This window comes from Gorilla gorilla, chromosome 18 (genome assembly GCF_029281585.2).
Source record: "Gorilla gorilla gorilla isolate KB3781 chromosome 18, NHGRI_mGorGor1-v2.1_pri, whole genome shotgun sequence".
NCBI classification, from domain to species: Eukaryota; Metazoa; Chordata; class Mammalia; order Primates; family Hominidae; genus Gorilla; species Gorilla gorilla.
Window position 1 is genome coordinate 100,088,976 of NC_073242.2, and position 21,025 is coordinate 100,110,000.

A 21,025-nucleotide genomic window follows, 5' to 3' on the forward strand; every position below is an offset into this window, starting at 1 on the left:
TCTATCTCCATGTAGGTAGATCTGGCTCAGGGGTGTTGTGGTAGACACCTGGCTCTACGTTAGGAAATGCTGACTAAGGTATCACCCTGTTTTGGTGATTCTGTCGCTTGTAAAGCTGGCATGGATTTTCATGTTTTGTTTCACCTGAGAACACTCCAGCTTGGGAGATGCCCTTGGGATATGGTGTGGCACTGAGCTTTCCAGATGTGCTGACATTGATCATAGATAGGTGGCACCCACCAGAAAGGTACAGCCCGGATCCAGGAGTGTATTTGAGCAAATTCATTCAGATGTCTTTGGGTCATAACGGGAAAATGCACGTCCAGAACCCAGCCAATCTTGTTTGAGAAGCAGGCATTTGAAAACAAATTACACAGGCCTGGAGACTGTCTGATTTCAGGCAGAGGCCAGAAATAGGAGGAAAGCACAATATTCCGTTTATATCAGACATCTTGGCAAAGCTGTTGATCTGCTACTGCCTCTGCTTGCCTCATGGGGAAAGGCTTGATCAGAAAGCGAGATGAATTAGAAGATCACATTTAGCAGCCCTCAGTGAATTAATGGATCTAGGCATTAAGTGGCATTGCCTGCCAACATCAGCAAAGAGTGGAGTGCAGTTGTCATGTGCCTTCTGTTGAAAGAACACAGCACCGCTTGTATCGTGACAAAGGGCTTGAGCTTGAGCTTGAGCCTGTTCCCACTGCAAACATGCTGAAAGAGAAGACAGAGGAGGCCAGGCGTGGTGACTCACGCCTCTAATCCCAGCACTTAGGGAGGCCGGGGTCGAGGATTGCTTGAGCCCAGGAGTTTGAGACCAGCTTGAGCAACATAGTGAGACCCTGTCTCTACAAAAACTAAAAATAAAAATTAGCCAGGTGTGGTGGTGCATGCCTGTAGTCCGAGCTACTCGGGAGGCTAAGGTGAGAGGATCACTTGAGCCCAAGTGGTAGAGGCTTCAGTGACCTGTCATTACGCCTCTGCACTCCAGCCTGGGTGACAAAGGGAGACCCTGTCTCCAAAAAAAAAAGACAGAGGAACATGTTGAAGTGGACCATGAATCTGCAATCAGGAAACTCTAGGCTATAGACCAGGGACACTTGTTAAAAGAAAAACTTCAGAAAGAATAAATTTAATAGTTTATTATCATGATCAAGTATTAGGTACTGTACATAATTGTATGTGCTAGACTTTTTGTTTTGTTTTCTTTTGTTTTGCTTTGAGACAGGGTCTCACTCTATCACCCAGGCTGGAGTGCAGTGGTGCCATCGTGGCTCACTGCAGCCTTGGCCTCCTGGGCTCAAGCAATTATCCTGCCTTAGCCTTCTGAGTACCTGGGACTACAGGTGCACACCACCATGCCAGGCTAATTTTGTATTTTTTATTTTTGTAGAGACAGCGTCTTGCTATATTACCTTGTGTCAACTGTAATCACAGCACTTTGGGAGGCCGAGGTGGGTGGATCACATGAGGCCAGGAGATCAAGAGCAGCCTGGCCAACAAGATGAAACCCTGTCTCTACTAAAAATAAAAAAGTTAGCCGGGTGTGGTGGTGCATGCCTGTAATCCCAGCTACTTGGGACACTGAGGCAGGAGAATCTCTTGAACCCGGGAGGTGGAGGTTGTAGTGAGCTGAGATCTTGCCACTGCACTCCAGCCTGGGTGACAGAGCAAGATTCCGTCTCAAAAAAAAAAAAAAAAAAAAGTTCGTTTTTAAATATATATATTTCAATCAATTAAAGTTATTTTTAAGTCAGGCCTTTTGAAGTATAGTTGATGTATGGTAAAGCTCATCCTCTTTAAGCATACAGTTGGATAAATTTCAACAAATAATATACCAACACTTCATTCAGGATTTAAAGCATTTCTTTCACCTCCCAAAATTCCCTTGTGCCCCTTCTCAGTCAATTCCCTTCCCCACTCCCCATTTTGGGATGTCACTGATATAATTTCTGTCCCTGGAGTTTTGCTTTTTCCAGAAAAGGCTGAATGTACATACAGGGTATATAGGTATATACTCCTAGGTATATACTCAAGAGAATTGAAAGTGTTGCCTGGGCGTGGTGGCTCACACCTGTAATCCCAGCACGTTGGGAGGCCGAGGCAGGCAGATCACTTGAGGTCAGAAATTTGAGACCAGCCTGGCCAACATGGTGAAATCCTGTCTCTACTAAACATACAAAAAAATCAGCCGGAAGTGGTGGTGCACGCCTGTAATCATAGCTGCTTGGGAGGCTAAGCAGGGCAATCACTTGGACCTGGGAGGCAGAGGTTGCAGTGAGCTGAGATCACACCACTGCACTCCAGCTTGGGCAACAGAGCGAGACTCCATCTCAAAACAACAACAACAACAACAAGAAAATGTTATGCCTACACAAAAACTTGCACATGGATTTTCATAGCCATATTATTCATAATGGCCAAAAGGTGGAAACAGCCCAAAAGTTCACCAACCAAGGGCACTGTATACTTAAAGAAGGTGAGCTTCACTGTCCATCAATTACACCTCAATAAGCCTGACTTTAAAGTAACTTCAATGGATTGAAATACATAAATTAAAAAAAATTCTTTCCCTCCCTCCCTCCCTTCCTCCCTCCCTCCCTTCCTTCCTTCCCTCCTTTCTTTTTTTTTTTTTTTTTACTTTTTGAGATGGAATCTCACTCTGTTGCCAAGGCTGGAGTGCAGTGGCATGATCATGGCCTGTTGCTGCCTCCACCTCCCCAGATTCAAGTGATCTTCCCACCTCAGCATCCCTAGCAGCTGGGACTACAGGTGCATGCCTCCTTGTCCGGCTAATTTTTGTATTTTTTGTAGAGACAGGGTTTCGCTGTGTTGCCCAGGCTGGTCTTGAACTCCTGGGCTCAAACAATCCACCCCCCGCAACCTCCCAAAGTGTTGGAATTATAGGCATGAGCCACTGCGCCTGGGCAAAATTAATAATTTCAAAATGACACTAAAAATCCTCATTAGTTATTTTGGAGGAAGCCAGAAAACAATACAATCTGAAATGGACAAAGAAAATGTGGGATATTCATGCAAGGGAGCATTATTTGACAATAAAAAGAGTAAAGTACGGATACATGCTGTGTCTTAGTTTACCTGGCCTTCCATAAAAAAATACCCAGTTGTTTAAGACCGGGTGGCTTAAACAACAGAAATCTGTTTTCTCACCATTCTCTGGGTTGGAACTTTGAGATCAGGGCACCAGCATGATTGATTTCCGGTGAGGGCTCTTCCCTTGGGTTGCAGATGGCCACCTTCTCACTATGTACTCACATGACCTGTTCTTCGTGTGAGTATGGGAAGAGACAGAGAGAGAGAGAAAGAGACAGAGTGAGCGTACTCTGATGTCTTTTCTTTTCTTTTTTTTTTTTTTTTTTTTTGAGACGGAGTCTCACTCTGTTACGCAGGCTGGAGTGCAGTGGCATGATCTCGGCTCACTGCAAACTTTGCCCTCTGAGTTCAAGCGATTCTCCTGCCTCAGCCTCCTGAGTAGCTGGGATTACAGGCACCTGCCACTGTGCCCGCCTAATTTTTGTATTTTTAGTGGAGACGGGGTTTCACCATGTTGGTCAGGCTTGTCTTGAACTCCTTACCTTGTGATCCGCCCGCCTTGGCCTCCCAAAGTGCTGGGATTACAGGCGTGAGCCACTGAGCCCGGCCTGATTTCTTTTCTTATAAAGGCATTATCCCACCATAAGGACCCCATCCTTGTGACCTCATCCAAGCCTAATTATCTCCCAAGGCCTCATCTCCAGGAACCACCACATTAGGGGTTACAACTTCAACACATGTATTTTGGAGAGACACAAACATTCAGTTCATAACATGCTACAAAATGAATGAACCCTGAAAACATGCTAAGCGAAAGAAGCCAGACATGAAAGGTCCCGTATTGCATAATCAATCCCATTTATATGAAATGTCCAGAATAGGCAAATCCATAGAGACAGACAGAATATTAGTGGTTGCCAGGGGCTGGGAGGAAGAGGGAATAGGGGGTGACTGCTAATGAGTTCAGAGTTTATTTTGGGGGTGATGAAAATGTTCTGTAATTAAATAATGGTGACTGTCGCACAACTTAGTATACTAAAAACCCACAAAGTTGTACACTTTATTATTTATTTTTATTTATTTATTTTTGAGATGGAGTCTCACTCTGTCACCCAGGCTGGAGTGCAGTGGGACTACCTCGGCTCACTGCAACCTCTGCCTCCCGGGTTCAAGTGATTCTCCTGCCTCAGCCTCCTGAGTAGCTGGGATTGCAGGTGCACACCACCACGCCTGGCTAATCTTTTGTATGTTTAGTAGAGGTAGGGTTTTGCCATATTGGCCAGGCTGGTCTCAAATTCCTGACCTCAGGTGATCCACCTGCCTTGGCCTCCCAAACTGCAGGGATGACAGGAATGAGCCACTGCACCTGGCTGTTGCACACTTTATTTATTTATTTTGAGACAGGGTCTTGCTTTGTCACCCATGCTGGAGTGCAGTGGCATGATCGTGGTTCACTGCAGCCTTGACCTCGCTGGCTCAAGTGATCCTCCCATCTCAGCCTCCCAAGTAGCTGGGACCACAGGCCCATGCCACTACACCCACCTAATTAAAAAAATTTTTGTTGGTAGATACGGGTTCTCACTATGTTGCCCAGGCTGGTCTCAAAGCCCTGGGCTGAAGCGATCCCCCGGCCTTGGCCTCCCAAAGTGCTGGGATTACAAGTGTGAGCCATCACACGCAGCCTGTACACTTTAAAATGGTAAATTTTATGGCATGCAAATTATATATTGATTTTTAAAAAGAAAGAAAAAAGACTTAAGATGCACATCAGAGATTTAAAAAATAACCAGGGAAAATTGAACATGGATTCTATATGAAATCATATTAAAGAGTTATTAATTTGAGGGTTGTGTGATAATAATATTGTGATTATATATTTTAGAAATCCCTACATACTGGTGAAATGGCATGTTTGAGATTTGCTTTAAAATATTCCTGGAAAAAAAAATTGGGGGATGAGTGAAGCTGGAATGACAGAAGAGTGATCATTTTTTTCTTTTGTTTTGAGACAGAATCTTGCTCTGTTGCCCCGACTGGAGGGCAGTGGTGCAATCTTGGCTCACTGCAACCTCCGCCTCCTGGGTTCCAGTGATTCTCCTGCCTCAGCCTCCTGAGTAGCTGGGATTACAGGCATGCACCACCACACCTGGCTAATTTTTGTATTTTTAGTAGAGACAGGGTTTCACCATGTTGGCCAGGCTGGTCTCAAACTCCTGACCTTTTATGGACAACTCTGTGGAAATAACTTTTTTGTTTTTCTATTGGTATTTGAAGTTGTTAGTTTTTTCCCCTTCTCCTTGGAGTTTATTCTGCCTCAACTGATTCACCCGCCTCGGCCTCCCAAAGTGCTGGGATTACAGGTGTGAGACACTGCACCCAGCCAGATTGACAATTTTTGAATCTGAGTAACTGCTATATGGGGGTCTGTTATACTATTCTACCTTGTTTCAGTTTGTTTAGACAACTTCCATTATAAAGGAAGGGATTTTTTGGGTAGATGGAAATGTTTTGTATCTTGATTATTATAGTAATTACACAGCTCTATAAATTTGCTAAAAACTTTTAGAAATGTATACTGAAAAGGGTAAAATGTAGTATATGTAAATTAGCCCTCAATAAACCTGAAAAAAATCCCCAAACTAATGACAGCTAAATGTTCTAGATATGTTAGTGTTTGTAGTGATGCTGTAACAGCAGGGGAATTGCCAGGGTGAGACGGAAGAGGAGGAGGAGGGAGGGGAGGAGGAGGAAGAGGAGGAGGGAGGAGGAAGGAAAAGGAGGAGGGAGGAGGAAGGAAAAGGAGGAGGGAGGAGGAAGGAAAAGGAGGAGGGAGGAGGAAGGAAAAGGAGGGAGGAGGAAGGAGGAAGAGGAAGGAAGAAAGGTAGGAAGAGGAAGGAGGTGGAAGAGGAAGGAGGAAGGAGGAGGAAGAAGGAAGAGGAGGGAGGAGGAGGAAGGGGGAGGAGGAAGGAGGAAGGAGGAGGAGGAGAAAAGAGGAAAAGGAAGGAGGGAGGAGGAAGGAGGAAGAGAAAGAGGGAGTATGAGGAAGGAGGAAGAGGAGGAGGAGGAAGGAGGAAAAGGAGAAGGAAGAAGGAGGAAGAGAAGGAAGGAGAAAGAGGAAGAGGGAAGAGTAGGAAGGAGGAGGGGGAAAGAAGAGGAAGAAGAGGAAGGAGGAAGAGGAAGGAGGAGGAGGAGGAAGGACAAGGAAAAGAGGAGCAGCAGCAGGCAGCGACTGGGGCTCAGATTCAGGGTGACTGCATAAGGGATTAACTGGAACAACCCATGTTCTCTCTATAAGGCCCTGCCTGCCTGCTGGGCACCTCTTAGGGAAAGGGCCAGCACTCTTCGGTGACACCATGGATCACACAATGAAGAAGATGCCCAAGTCATACCTGCTCTCCCCCGATGGTGTCACTCTGTAGCCATTTTCCCCCACCAGAGGGGAGACAGGGAGGAGGCGAGGGGATGGAAGAGAACTAAATCAGAGACGGAATTCCAGCCTGATCTGCAGAGCAGACACAATGGTCCAGACCTTGCAGAGTCCAGAGGGGCAGATGGGAGGACCATGCACACACGCTGAGCCCTGTGTGGGTGTCGAATTTTGGGAGCAGCCACCAGCTCACAGGGTTTGAATTCCTGTCACACTTCTTACAAGCTGTATGACCTTGGACAAGTGTCTTAACCTTTCTGGGCCTCAGTTTCCTCATTGATAAACTGACATTTTGCACTTCCATGAGATTGTTGTGAGAGATTCAATGAATGTAAAGACCTTAGTCCTGGCTGGGTGCGGTGGCTCACACCTGTAATCCCAGCACTTTGGGAGGCCAAGACAGCAGATCACTTGAGTCCAGGAGTTTGAGACTAGCCTGGCCAACATGGTGAAACCCCATCTCTACTAAAAATACAAAAATTAGCCAGGCGTGGTGGTGCACATCTGTAATCCCAGCTACTTGGGAGGCTGAAGCAGGAGAATTGCTTGAACCCGGGAGGTGGAGGCTGCAGTGAGCCAAAATCATGCCACTGCACTCCAGCCTGGATGACAGAGTCTGAGACTCCGTCTCAAAAAAAATTTTTTTTCTTAATTTTTTTTTTATTAATAGAACTGAGGTCTTACTATGCTGACCAGGCTGGTCTCGAACTCCTGGGCTCACGCAATCCTCCCACCTTGGCCTCCCAAAGTGCTGGGATTACAGGCATGAGCCATTGCATCTGGCATTGTTTTCGGAGTGGGAGCTTGTCTGTTTTTTTAACCTGTCCTTTAGCCTGAGTCATTCATGGACTCTACCATGGCTCTCGATGTGTGAACTCAAACCACCTGTTCATTCCTTGGTCCTGCTTTTGTTCAGGCCCCAGGCTGCCAGCTGGTGTCATCATAACTCACTCATGGGCCAGGGCCGTTCGGACATCCTGAAGTCATTTCTCATGTGAGCCGTGTCCAGCTGCCAGGGCCGGGTGGTCCTGTGCAGGCCGTGGGTGCGGTGTGCACTGTGGCTGATGGCTGAGTGGCAGCGCTGCTCTTACATAATCAGTTTCTCTCCTCCTTTCTCTTCCTAGAGCCAGATTTCACACTGAGCAGCTGCAGTCGGAGAAATCAGAGAAAGCGTCACCCAGCCCCAGATTCCGAGGGGCCTACCAGGGACTCTCTCCTCCTGCTCCTTGGAAAGGAAGACCCCGAAAGACCCCCAAGCCACCGGCTCAGACCTGCTTCTGGGCTGCCATGGGACTCACAGCCAGCGCCCCCCGGCTGTCCTCCACGCTGCCGGGCAGATAAGGGTAGCTGCTGCCCTTTGGGCACCTGCTCGCTCCCGCAGCCCAGCCACTCCTCCAGGGCCAGCCCTTCCCTGACTCAGTGACCACCTCTGCTGCCCCGAGGCCATGTAGGCCGTGCTTAGGCCTCTGTGGACACACTGCTGGGGACGGCGCTTGAGCTCTCGGGGAAGAGGAACACCACCATGCCCCGGGGCTTCACCTGGCTGCGCTGTGAGTACTGGGGGGTCCCTAGGGACCTGCATTGGGAGGCCTTGGCCTAGATCCAGGATCTGCCGTAACCATAGCAACCAGGGCATTCTTGCTGGTGAGAAGTTGCGATGCTTCCCAGCCGGACTGCAGACACCCTCTGGGATTCCCACGGCCACCGTCTGCCCTGTCTGCCTCTTACTTCAGGCTCCGACGGGCAAGCTGGGTGGGCAGTTCTGGTTGGGCGGGCATGGTCCTCAGGGTGGCCTTAGGTCAGGGCAGGCACTGGGGGTAGGTGGCAGCATCTCACCTTTCCAGGCTTGTGGGTGCTGGGGAGCCCCGGGCGGGCAGCAGCGGCCCAGTCCTGGGTATGGCCGGTGGAGGGGGGCAGGGGCTGGTGAAAGTGTCTAGGGACCCAAGACCCACGGCAGAAGAGCAGCCAGATGCCTGGAGAAGGCAGCCTATTCCCCTCCAACCCTCCCTCCATAACAGAACAGAATTAAAAAGCAGAAAGATAACACTGTTGGTAAAAAGAAAAATAAGTTGAAATGAGGACAGAAAGGAAAAAAAGGATCTGGAAGCCTCTTACGCCTGCTGGCTGGGAGGCCAGACCAAGATCCCCTCAGTCTCCAAGATTCAGTTCAGTTGACTCAAATTCAACACATTTTTCTGGTGCCTCCCACATGCCCACTGCAGAGTCACTGCCATGACAACAAGGACCTTGCTGTCTCGTGCCTCTGTCTCCAACGCCTGGCACAGGGTTGAGTGCTCAGGAACTGTTTGAGGTTCGGGGTATGAGCCTGCGAGGGATTGAAAGAAGAGTTGGGTCCACCCTGGCCCTTGTGGAAATATACAACAAAGGGTTGGGACATTAAGGATGGGTGGAAGGACCCAGCTGGACCCAATGTTCTGGAAACCCCTAGGTCATGAGAAGCAGGGGTGCAGCATGGGGGAGGGGCTACTGGAAATGGTCTAGAAGGTGGGGTGGTGTTCACACAGGTAGACCTGGGGTCGTGAGGCCCATGTTCCAGGAAGAGGGGCCAGTGTGAGCAAAGGTTCGGCGGTGGGATGGTGAGGCCAGGCTGAGAGCTGGTTTGGACCCGGCTGGCTGAGGCCTTGAAAGCCAGGCAAAGTGTGCCTCCCTCCCCATAGCAGGCAGCCCTGGAGGATTTGAGAGCCCGGCGGGGGTGGAATCGTGATTGGGAGTTCCTCTGCTCTTGAAGATCAGTCTGGCGGTGTTTGTAGGAGTTACTGCTGTCACCGTCTGCGCAGGAGGGAATGAGGGTCATTCTGGAGGTGGAGGTGCGAATGAAAGGCAAGGGATGCTGGGCTGGTGGCTTACGCCTGTGATCCCAGCACTGTGGGAGGCCAAGGCAGGAGGATGGCTTGAGGCCAGGAGTTTGAAACCAGGCTGGGCAGCATAGCGAGACTCCATCTCTAAAAAAAGGAAAATTAGCCAGGTGTGGCAGCATACATCTGTAATCCCAGCTACTCAGGAGGCTGAGGTGGGAGGATCACTTGAGCCCAGGAGGTTGAGGCTGCAGTAGCAAGGATCCCATCACTGCACTGCAGCCTGGGCAACAGGGTGAGACGCTGTCTTTAAAAAAAAAAAAAAAAAAAAAAAGGAGAAAAGAAAAAGAAAGAAAAGCAAGGGAGAGGGGAAAAAGCTCCAGGAGGTGGGTCTTAGGACCAGGCAAAGACTGGCTGGGGGATGAGGGAGAGGGAGAGCAGCAGATTGAGGTGGGGGCTGGTACCCAGGGGCTGGGGTGCTGAGGAAGTTGGGCTGCCATAACCAATTAGAAAGCTTCGGGTGGCTTAGAGCAACAGGAATGTATCGTCTCACAGTTCTGGAGACCGGAAGTGTGAGATCAGGGTGCCTGCAGGGCTGCGTTCCCTCCAAAGGTGCTGAGAAGGAGCCTCCCTTGCCTCTTCCAGCTCCTGGTGGCTCCTGGCTTCCTTGGCTTGTGGCCTAGTCACTCAGATCTCCCTCTGTCTTTGCGTGGCCTTTCCCTCTGTCTTTGCGTGGCCTTTCCCTCTGTGTGTCTCTGTGTCCTCTCCTCTTCTTCCTAGGACACTAGTCACTGGATTTAGGGACCTGCCTAAATCCAGGATGGCCTCATCTTGACATCCTTCATTTAATAATGCCTGTAAGTGGCACAGGACAGGCGAGCCCCCAAGGGGGCTTAGCCTGCGAGGGTTCTTGGCTTTGCCTAGGAGAGAATTCAAGGCAAGCTGGTGGTAGAAGAAAACAGCTTTACTGGAGAGGTGTTACAGCTCCGTGCCAGCTCCTGCATAGCAGGGCTGTGCCAGAGGAAGCATACTGAGGAGCAGCTCGGGGCCGTTTGCAGTCATATTTATACCCACTTTTAATTGCATGCAGATGAAGGGGCAGTTTATGCAGACATTTCTAGGGAAGGGGTAGTAACTTTTGGGACATTGGGTCATTGCTATGGAAAGCGGTGGTAACTCCCAGGCGTTGCCATGGCAATGGAAAACTGACATGGCACACTGCGGGGCATGTCTTTTGGAATGCTGCTTCTGCCCCGTCCACCCCTGTTTTCACTAGTCCTCAATTTGGTCCAGTGTCAGGGCTCTGCCTCTGGAGTCGGTCCTACCTCCTATTTCACAAAGACCCCATTTCCAAACAAGGTCACACTCGGGTTCGGGTGAATGTGGATTTGGAGGAGATGCTACTTAACCCACTGCACAGGTTCAGATTTGGTCCCCGGGGCTGGGGGTGACAAGCCTCACTTGTCACTGCACATAGGGTTAACCCAGGGCCAGGGAACCAGGAAGGGAGTACCGTACTCACACAGATCTTTCTTCAGCCTCCTCTCTGTCTTGCAGATTGTTTTATTTTATTTTTATTTTTATTTTTATTTTTATTTTTTGAGATGGAGTCTCACTCTGTCACCCAGGCTGGAGTGCCGTGGCACGATCTCAGCTCACTGCATCCTCTGCCTCTTGGGTTCAGATGATTCTTGTGTCTCAGCCTCCCGAGTAGCTGGGACTACAGGCACCTGCCACTGTGCCTGGCTAATTTTTGTATTTTTAGTAGCGATGGGGTTTCACCATGTTGGCCAGACTGGTCTCGAACTCCTGACCTCAGGTGATCCGCCCACCTCGGCCTTCCAAAGTGCTGGGATTACAGGCATGAGCCTCCGTGCCCAGCCTGTCTTGTGGGTTCTTACCTCTGGGCTAAGACGAGGGCAGGGTGGGTCTCCTGACCAAGGTCAGGGGTGGCACTGGCTGTGGGGTTCCTGGTGTGCAGAGCACGTGGGGGACAGTGGCCTTGAGGTTGGGGCTGTGCTGTCCCTGCCTGGTCCCTGTTTGTTAACCTGTTTCTCTGGGTGGGTGGAGGCAGCAAAAAAAGAAACTTGCCCTTAGCAATGATGTTTGGGCTGCACTCAGAGGAAGGCTGCCCAGTTGAGGGAGAGGCAGATCATCTGTGGACAGGGTTTCCAGGGCAGCTGTGTGCCCACCGTGTCAGGCTGGGAGGCTCAGTGTCACTCCAAGGCAGAGTCCCTGCCTTGAGGCCACAGCTGCCGGGTCCCCAGGGCCCCAGAACGGGACACAGAGAAGGGCAGGTGCTGTAGGGTTGGGAGGTGGAGTAGATGGCCAATGGTGATGGCCACACAGGAAAAAAGACCCAGTGTGGACAGAGATACTGATTTTTTTAAAGAAAAGCTGAAATTTTGAATTGTTATGTGAAATCCTTGTGGACCAGAGGTGGCCCTCGGGACACCAGCTTGCAACTGTTGCTCTAGGTCTGTGGTTCCAGACCCCCAGCCACAGCTTTACTTGGGACCTTGTTAGAAAGGTAGACTCTCTGCATCCTAGACTGGTTGAGCCAGAGACTCTGGGGCAGGCAGGACAACCTGTGCCTTAACGAGCTCTGCAAGGGATGACAATGTCTGCTCCCATTTCTACTGCTTGAGGCAAATCCCCAAATGCACATGTGAAGTTCTCAGCACGCTGGGCTGTGCAGTGTTTAACTGGATTATGGATTCACATACAGGCTCACGCCTGTAATCTCAGCACTTTGGGAAGCCGAGGTGGGTGGATCACGAGGTCAGGAGTTCAAGACCAGCCTGGTCAACCTGGTGAAACGCCATCTCTACTAAAAATACAAAAAAAATTAGCCGGATGTGGTGGCGCACACCTGTAATCCCAGGTCATGAGTGAATGGGGAAGGTGGTGCTGGAGACAGAGACCGATGGGGGCTGGTGCAGGAAGGGGAGACCCTGGCGTGGTGATGGGGGGGAGAGAAGAGTCTCTGGGAGGCTTTGAAAGAGGTCTGTGTTGTGAGAGGGTACCTAGCGCAGGGCAAAGCATGAGCCCAGGAGGCAGGGATGATCTTGACCTGCAAGGGTAGATGCTAAGCTGAGGGGTTCGGGACTTAGGACAGAAAGTAAGCAGGTGTTAAAGGGCCAAACACTGGTTCAGTTCATGTTTATCTGTTCTTCTCACCCAATACTGTATCAGGCACAGGGGAAGAGAGAGAGAGGAAGTGCAAGATAGATTGCAGACTTGCAACTTAGCAAAAAATGTGGGGCTATATGGGGTACAGGGCTTGAGGAGACCTGAGGCTCTGAGCTGAGCAAGGGCACTCCTGGTGGGAGGTCCTGCAGGGACAAAGGCGAGGCAGGAGGCCTGAGCAGGGCAGGTTTGGAGAAGGCAGTAGGGGAGGTAGCAAATGGGTGGTGTGGCCCAGACCAGAGGGGCTGCAAGGACAAAGTCTTCCAAGATGCTGGGGAGTGGGGAAAATCCAATCAGTAATTCCTGCTCATAGCTGGGGGTGGCTCAGGGAGGTGACTCAGCCTGCCTGACTGCTTTTGTAAAAAAAAAAAAAAGAGGATGGTTATTGCTTTTGTCTGTAACAATAATACATATGGATTATAGAACATAAAAAATGTCCTGGGTGGGTGCGGTGGCTTATGCCTGTAATCTCAGCACTTTGGGAGGCTGAGGTGGGTGGATCACGAGGTCAGCAGTTCAAGACCAGCCTGGCCAACCTGGTGAAACCCCGTCTCTACTAAAAATACAAAAAAAATTAGGCAGATGTGGTGGCGCACACCGTGTAATCCCAGCTACTCCGGGAGGCTGAGGCAGGAGAATGGCATGAACCCAGGAAGTGGAGGTTGCAGTGAGCCAAGATTGCGCCACGGCACTCCAGCCTGGGCGACAGAGTGGGACTCCATCTCAAAAAAAAATAAAAAATAAATAAAAATAAAAATAAATGTCCTGCAAGGCCGAGGCCAGTTGTGGTGGCTCATGCCTGTAATCCCAGCACTTTTGGAGGCCAAGGTGGGAGCATCACTTGAGCGTAGGAGTTCAAAACCAGCCTGGGCAAAACAGCAAGACCTCGTCTCTACAAAAAATTAAAAAAAAAATTAGCTGGGTGTGGTGGTGGCACCTGTAGTACCAGTTACTGGGAGGCTGAGGCGGGAGGATTGCTTGAACCCCGGGGTTTGAGATTGCAGTGAACAATGATGGTGCCACTGCACTCCAGCCTGGGCGACAGAGCAAGACCCTATTTGAAAAGAAAAACATGAAAAAAATCCCATAGAGATTTGGTAGTCATGCTATGAACACAGATAGTGTTGAGTCATGCTGTTTTTAAGCTTCACTAAGCATATCTAATTGTTCTCATAGCACAGCCATATCTTTGACAATGTGATTTTTATTGGCTACATGCATTATTATGGAACGTCTAGGCCATTTCCAGATTTTCACTGTTATAAAATAAATGCTGCTCTGTACATCTTTGTTCATAATTTATTGGTTATATCTTTTTTGCTTTTCTTCCAATTTATTCCTAGAAGTGTATTTACTGGGTGAAAGAGTATAGACATTTTTAAGGCTTAGTGGTTTGAAGGGTGCGGATACTATTAAATCCATTAATAACAGAAATTGCTAAATTGCTTTCCAGGACAGCACTTGTCTCACTACTTGGCCAACATCAAGTATTAATTGTTAAAACGAAATGAGCTGGGTGTATGACCGGGCATGGTGGCTCATGCCTGTAAATCCAGCACTTTGGGAGGCAGAGGCAGGGAGATCAACTTGAGGTCAGGAGTTTGAGAACAGCCTGGCCAACATGGTGAAACCCCATCTCTACTAAAAATACAAAATATTGGCCGGGTGTAGTAGCCCCTGCTTGTAATCCCAGCTACTTGGGAGGCTGAGGCCTGAGGCACGAGAATTGCTTGAGCCTGGGAGGTGGAGGTTACGGTGAGCTGAGATTGTGCCACTGTACTCTGGCCTGGGCGACAGAGAAAGATTCTGTCTAAAAAAGAAAAAGCTGGGAAGCTGGGTGTAGTGGCACGTGCCTCTTATCCCAGCTACTCAGGAGGCCACGACGGAAGGACCGCTTGACGCTAGGAGTTTCAGACAAGCCTGGGCAACATAGCAAAACCCTGTCTCAAAAAAAAAAAAAAAAAAAAAAGCCCCAACAACCCAAAACCACAAACACAAAAACTTTTTCATTTTAATAAAATGGGCCAGGCACAGTGGCTCACACCTATAATCCCAGCACTTTGGGTGGCTGAGGCAGGAGAATTGCTTGAGCTCAGGAGTTTGAGGCAAGTCTGGCCAACATGGTGATACCGGGTCTCTACAAAAAATACAAAAATTAGCAGGCGTAGTAGCGTGCAACTGTAGTCCTAGCTACTCTGGAGGCTGAGGCAGAAGGATCGCTTGAGTCTGGGAGTTCTAGGATGCAATGAGCCATGATCCCACTACTGCACTCCAGCCAGGGTGACCAAAAAAAAAAAAAAAAGAAGAAAAATTATATCTGATTGTTTTAATGTGAATTTATTTATTTATCTAGTTAGTGAGTCTGATATTTTGGGTAGTTGCTGGCCTACTTCTGTTTTATTCTTTCTGCTCGGATGGACTTAACCTTTATTCATATTTGTTGCGAATTCTCTGCTTTTTTTCTGTTCAGTCACATGGAAATCGTATACGCTGTTTTTGGAGTCACAGTGACCCCCAGTGGCAAAGGATGGTAATGTTTCAGCGGCTCGTTTGTTGCAGGAAGAGAGGCAGCCAAGTGTGAGATCTGCTTAACGTCCTAGAATGACCAGACTGGAAGGCGCGACAGACCCGTTGGCATAGTTAGCTGGGAGGGACACTAAGATCAGATAGAGCAGGAAGGAAAGTGGTGTGGGGCGTGGGTGACTGAAGAGTCATTTGTCAAGTTGAAACCAGAATCCAGGATGATTCGATCTCCTGAATGCCGGGCTGGAAAACCCAGCAACGAGCTTTGAAAACATATCACCCGGACACCAGGGGCAGAGGCTGTCCTGGGCGGGAGGTTGTGCCCGCCCCACGGAGCGAGAGAAGCGGGGAGACCAGACGTCGACCCTGAGGCGTGCTTCCTGGGGGGCTCCAGTGGCCGGCATGGGGTGGGTGTGGACTCTGCACTGCTCGTGCCTGCCTGACCTTGCTGTTCTGGAGCCAGACCCCAGGGAAAGCATTCCAGATCCCGTGCCCCCCACCACACCTTTCCCATCGGTGCTTGTCACCTATGCAAATGGATGATGGTTGTGCTCGGCTTTGCATGTTGTGGACGGCGTGGATGAGATGGAGGGTGCTCATGTGCTCTTGTCGGGTGTGGTCCACAGATCTTGGGATCTTCCTTGGCGTGGCCTTGGGGAATGAGCCTTTGGAGATGTGGCCCTTGACACAGAATGAGGAGTGCACTGTCACGGGTTTTCTGCGGGACAAGCTGCAGTACAGGAGCCGACTTCAGTACATGGTAACCACGTGGGCACCAGCTGTGTCCCTGTCCCCGCATCCCAGGGTTCACCTGGCATAGGCCTCTGGACATTCAGAGGCCTTCCTAGGACCTGTGTCAGCCCTGAGCTGACCATGGCCTGTTTCTCTGCCTTTCTCCGAAACCTACCCATGCACCTGGTCTGCACTTACTGATCCCGCTCCTGCCGTCTCCTGGGGCCTCCACCCCTCCTCCTCGATCTCAATTTAATCCCACCTCCACGATGGCAGTCACCGTATGACTCAGGAATGGACACCTGGAGCTCTTTGACGAACCCCAGGCACTTATTAGCCAGGGAGCTAAAGACCTAGAAATCGGAATGTTTGGTTCTTTTTGCAGAGTGGAGATGTCTGTGTGGCTCTATGTATCTCTTTTTTTTTTTTTTTTTTTGAGATGGAGTCTTGGTCTGTCACCAGGCTGGAGTGCAGTGGCTCAATCTTGGCTCACTGCAACCTCCACCTCCCCGGTTCAAGTGATTCTCCTGCCTCAGCCTCCCGAGTAGCTGGGACTACAGGTGCGCGCCACCATGCCCAGCTAATTTTTGTAATTTTAGTAGAGACGGGGTTTCACCATGTTAGTCAGGATGGTCTCCATCTCTTGACCTCGTGATCCGCCTGCCTCAGCCTCCCAAAGCGCTGGGATTACAGGCGTGAGCCACTGCACCTGGCCCTTTTTTTTTTTTTAATTTTTTAACTTTTCCTAAAAATCTTTTTCTTTTCTTTTGAGACAGGGTCTTGCTCTGTTGCCCAGGCTGGAGTGCAGTGGATAATTTCAGCTCACTGCAACCTCCACCTCCAAGGCTCAAATGATCCTCCCACCTCAGCCTCCCGAGTAGCTGGGACTACAGGCATGCGCCACCATGCCCAGCTAATTAAAACTTTTTTTTGAGTAGAGACAGGGGTTCACCATGTTGCCCAGGGTGGTCTTGAACTCCTGGGCTGAAGCAATATGTCCACCTTGGCCTCCCAAAATGCTGGGATTATAGGTGTGAGCCACCATGCCTGACCTATGTATCTTTTTAAATTAATTAATTTAATTTTTAGAGACAGGGTGTCACTCTGTTGTCCAGGCTGAAGTGTAGTGGCGGGATCATAGCTCAGTGTAAACTTAAACTCCTGTGCTCAACTGACTGTCTCTCCTCAGCCTCCCAAGGTGCTGGGATTACAGGCGTGAGCCACTGCACCTGGCTTGTGTCTTTATTTTAACAGCTTTACTGAGATATAATTTACATATTTATATATAAAAGACGTAATTTACTCATTTAAAGTGCACAACTCAAAGAGTTTTTAGTTCACAGAGTTGTGCAACCATCACCATCATAGGTTTCAGAACATTCTCACCCACAAAATAACATGTTTTTCTTGAAGTAGCGTGTCCTCACTCTTGAGCCTGAAATTTCTGCCTTAACAGGAACTGTGTATTTTGTTTCACCCTCCCTGAGTCCCAGAGGAAAGTGAAGTGTTTTTTTCCCAGTTGGGAGCCAGGCATACCTCTCTGCACAGGACCACCTCTGCCATCAAAGGTCTGGGCCCTGAGTTCTCTCCTGCTACATCGAAATTCATCTGGAGGCCGGGCGTGGTGGCTCATACCTATAACCCCAGCACTTTGAGGGGCTTGAGCCTGGGATTCAAGACCAGCCTGGGCAACATGAAGAAACCCCATCTCTACAAAAAATTAAAAATCATCTGGGTGTGGTGGCACACACCTGTAGTCCCACCTACTTGGGAGGCTGAGGTGGAAGGATTGCTTGAGCCTGGGAGGTCAAGGCTTCCATGAGCCATGATGCTGCCCCTGCACTCCATACTGGGTGACAGAGTGAGACTAACTGTTAAAAAAACATCATTTGGGAGGTTGGGGAGCCTGCTGGTCATTTCTACTTCTGGCCTCATAGTTTGTTCTTGTGCCTCTCTAGAAACACTACTTCCCCATCAACTACAAGATCAGTGTGCCTTACGAGGGGGTGTTCAGAATCGCCAATGTCACCAGGCTGGTGAGAATCCCTTCCTGGGCTGGGGGGACCCTGCCTCCTGCGACATCCGGTGGGCCCCAGCCTCAGAGGCGCGCTGGGATTGGCAGGTGGTGCTGCTGGCCTGGGGCCTCTCCTCAGCCCCGAGAGCAGGCTGGCCCTTGGCCCAGGCACATGTTTGTCCACTGTCTACAGCGGACGGCCCGTGTCTGCTCCCTATGCAGGGGCAAGTCCCTGGTGAGGGGGTGGTCAGAGCCCAGAGGCCCATGTCTCCCGAGTTGCAGTGACTTCCCTGTTTCCGCAGCAGAGGGCCCAGGTGAGCGAGCGGGAGCTGCGGTATCTGTGGGTCTTGGTGAGTCTCAGTGCCACTGAGTCGGTGCAGGACGTGCTGCTCGAGGGCCACCCATCCTGGAAGTACCTGCAGCAGGTGCAGACGCTGCTGCTGAATGTCCAGCAGGGCCTCACGGTGAGTCGTGCGGAGGAGTGGCAGGTGGGGCGTGTGTGTGTGCACACGTGTGTGCATGTGTGTGAGGTGTGGCCAAAGGCTAGTGAGGGAAAGGGTGAATACACAGAAAGATGGGCACAAGCAGAGGGACGTGGGAGAAGTGGGGGAGGGGTGCAGGAAAAGAGGCCTGTGGAAGGAAGAGGCAGCCGTGGTGGTCATGAGAGCCGGGCTCGGGGTGCAGGCGATGCCTCTGAGACTCTGTTCTAGGCTCTGCCTCTCTCCCTCTGGATCCTGGGCAAGTCATCGTACCCTCTTTGTTTCTGCAGCACGAGGGTCCTGGAGGTGGGGTAGGGGGAGAGGGGAAGAATGGATGGAACACAGGGAATGTTTAGGGCAGTAAAACATGCTGTAGGCCAGGCGCGGCGGCTCACGCCTGTAATCCCAGCACTTTGGGAGGTCGAGGCGGGTGGGTCACCTAAGGTCAGGAGTTCGAGACCAGCCTGGCCAAATGGTGAAACCCTGTCTCTACTAAAAATACAAAAATAAGCCAGGCCTGGTGGTGGGCACCTGTCATCCCAGCTACTCAGGAGGCTGAGGCAGGAGAATCGCTTGAACCTGGGAGGCAGAGGTTGCAGTGAGCTGAGATCGCACCATTGCACTCCAGCTTGGGCGACAAGAATGAAAAACTCCATCTCAAAACAAAAAACAAAAAACTATGCTGTATAATGCATTCATGGTGTATACATGACATCATGCATTTGTCACAACCCACAAAACTGTACAACAGAGAGTGTGAACCCTCATGTAAATTATGGACTTTAGTTAATTAAAAAAAAAGAGGTCCCCCATCCCTGCCCCGCTCAGAGAAACTGATCTGAGGCCTCAGGGATATTGTCCTCTAAAATGCCTGAGTTGTAGTAAAAAAGGAAGGTGGCGAGATGACCCAGCCGTGTGTGCTGTGGGACCTCTCCCCGTCCCCACCAGCCCTCCTCAGGACTCTGGTGCACACCTGTCCCTGGGACCCACCTGCTGCCCTGCCCAGCCAGCTGCTGACAAGGCCCAGCCTGTGGGGAGAACATCCCAGGCCAACTGTGAGCTTCCGACGGTGAAAGGGCTTAGGGACTAGCACCTGTTTTGCAGCTGCCTGGAGCTTTCCTGGAACGAGACTGGTGGGGAGGCTGTCAATTCCTACAAAGTCAGGAGACTCCTTGATCTCCTTGGTGGCTCTTTTTCTTGTTTATTTCATTTTATTTCTTTTTTATTGTTTTAGAGATGGGGGTTTTGCTATGTTGCCCAGGCTGGTCTTGAACCCCTGGCCTCAAGTGATCTTTCTGCCTCAGCCTCCCAAAGTCCTGGGATTACAGGACTGGGATTACACCCTGCCTGGCCTCTGTGGTGGCTTTTTTTTTTTTTTTTTTTTTTTTTTTGAGGTGGAGTCTCACTGTGTCGCCCAGGTGCATTGCAGTGGGGCAATCTTGGCTCACTGCAACCTCCGTCTCCCAGGTTCAAGCAATTCTCCTGCCTCAGCCTCCCAAGTAGCTGGGATTACAGATGCCTGCCACCACACCTGTATTTTTAGTAGAGACCGGGTTCTGCCATGTTGGTTAGGCTGGTCTTGAACTCCTGGCCTCAAGTGATATGCCTCCCTCAGCCTCCCAAAGTGCTGGGATTACGGGTTGAACCACCATGCCTGGCCGTCTCAGTCTTTTCATGGCCTTCTGCCCTGTGTTTCCATGTCTCTGTCACCTTTCTCTTACAAGGACATCAGGCATTGGATTTAGGGCCCACCCGAAATCCAGGATGATGTCCTTCTAAGATCCTGAACTTAATTACCTCTGCAAAGAACCTATTTCCAAATAGGGTCACATTCACGGGTACCAAGGGGTAGGACCAAGACAGCTTTTTGGGGGAGGAGAGGGACAATTTGGCCCAGGACATGTTGCCTTGTTGTCACCCCCTTCCAGAAGATCACCCCCCCCGCCCGTTTCCCATGATGCTTTCTACAGTGGCCCTGACCTCCTGTTCAGGGACTTGCTTCCCTTGGTGCCACGGTGCACCCCACATGACCCTGTTGTTGCGTATCATGGAGAGAAACCACCCCAGCTTGAAGCTGGACACCCTGCCCTGTGTATGTGACTTAAGCCTCAGTGTCTCTGTGAGGACCTTCTCTTGTTCCTTGGAGTTGATGGAGATGTCTGCTTCCTGAGGGACAGTTTTCCCCAGGTCAGGGGGTCCTCATGCGGTGGTGGGTGGCCCTGCCTGGGTGCGGTTTGCCCCACTTTCCTCACTGTCCTGGTCTACGCCCTTTACTCATTTTTCAAGGATGGAAAAGCCAAGCCTCTGAGTTGTACATGGGTGAGGGGTGGCATCTGGGACCCTCCCCATGCCCACAGGAAGAAGATGGTGAGAAATAGCTATCCAGGCTCATGGTCACAGGAAGTCTGGTCCTTCTTCTGGGGTTTGGGCAGCTCCAGGTGACTGGACAGCCCTCACGGCTCTCCTGGGGTGCAGCCCCATCTCGCCACCGCTCCTGACGGTTTCCTCCTTTCCAGGATGTGGAGGTCAGCCCCAAGGTGGAATCCGTGTTGTCCCTCTTGAATGCCCCAGGGCCGAACCTGAAGCTGGTGCGGCCCAAAGCCCTGCTGGATAACTGCTTCCGGGTCATGGAGCTGCTGTACTGCTCCTGCTGTAAGGAGCTCTCGGGATGGCGCCTGGGGGTGGGAGGCCAGGCATCTGGGCCCACCTAGGCCAGCTGGTAGAGCTGGCATCTTCCCGGGCATATCCTCTGCTCCCCGAGGCTACAAGCCATTTCTGGAAGCCAGGATGGGCC

At 50.5% G+C, this 21,025-nt stretch overlaps 1 protein-coding gene across 7 annotated transcripts in view; it reads left to right on the forward strand.

The window, feature by feature from the left end:
- Window positions 1-21,025, forward strand: part of IL34 (interleukin 34) — an 81,671-nt gene that overhangs the window by 59,859 nt on the left and 787 nt on the right. For 3 of the 7 annotated variants that reach the window (XM_055366376.2, XM_055366375.2, XM_063699716.1), the window contains exons 2-6: window positions 7,603-8,028; window positions 15,633-15,766; window positions 17,697-17,774; window positions 18,055-18,216; window positions 20,748-20,883. In XM_055366376.2, coding sequence (XP_055222351.2) covers window positions 8,001-8,028; window positions 15,633-15,766; window positions 17,697-17,774; window positions 18,055-18,216; window positions 20,748-20,883 — 538 coding nt within the window. In that variant the 5' untranslated portion in view covers window positions 7,603-8,000. Of the gene's footprint in view, window positions 1-7,602; window positions 8,029-14,953; window positions 15,014-15,632; window positions 15,767-17,696; window positions 17,775-18,054; window positions 18,217-20,747; window positions 20,884-21,025 lie in introns of all 7 variants that reach the window. The other 4 variants (XM_055366377.2, XM_055366378.2, XM_063699717.1 and 1 more) reach the window with 2 other exon arrangements.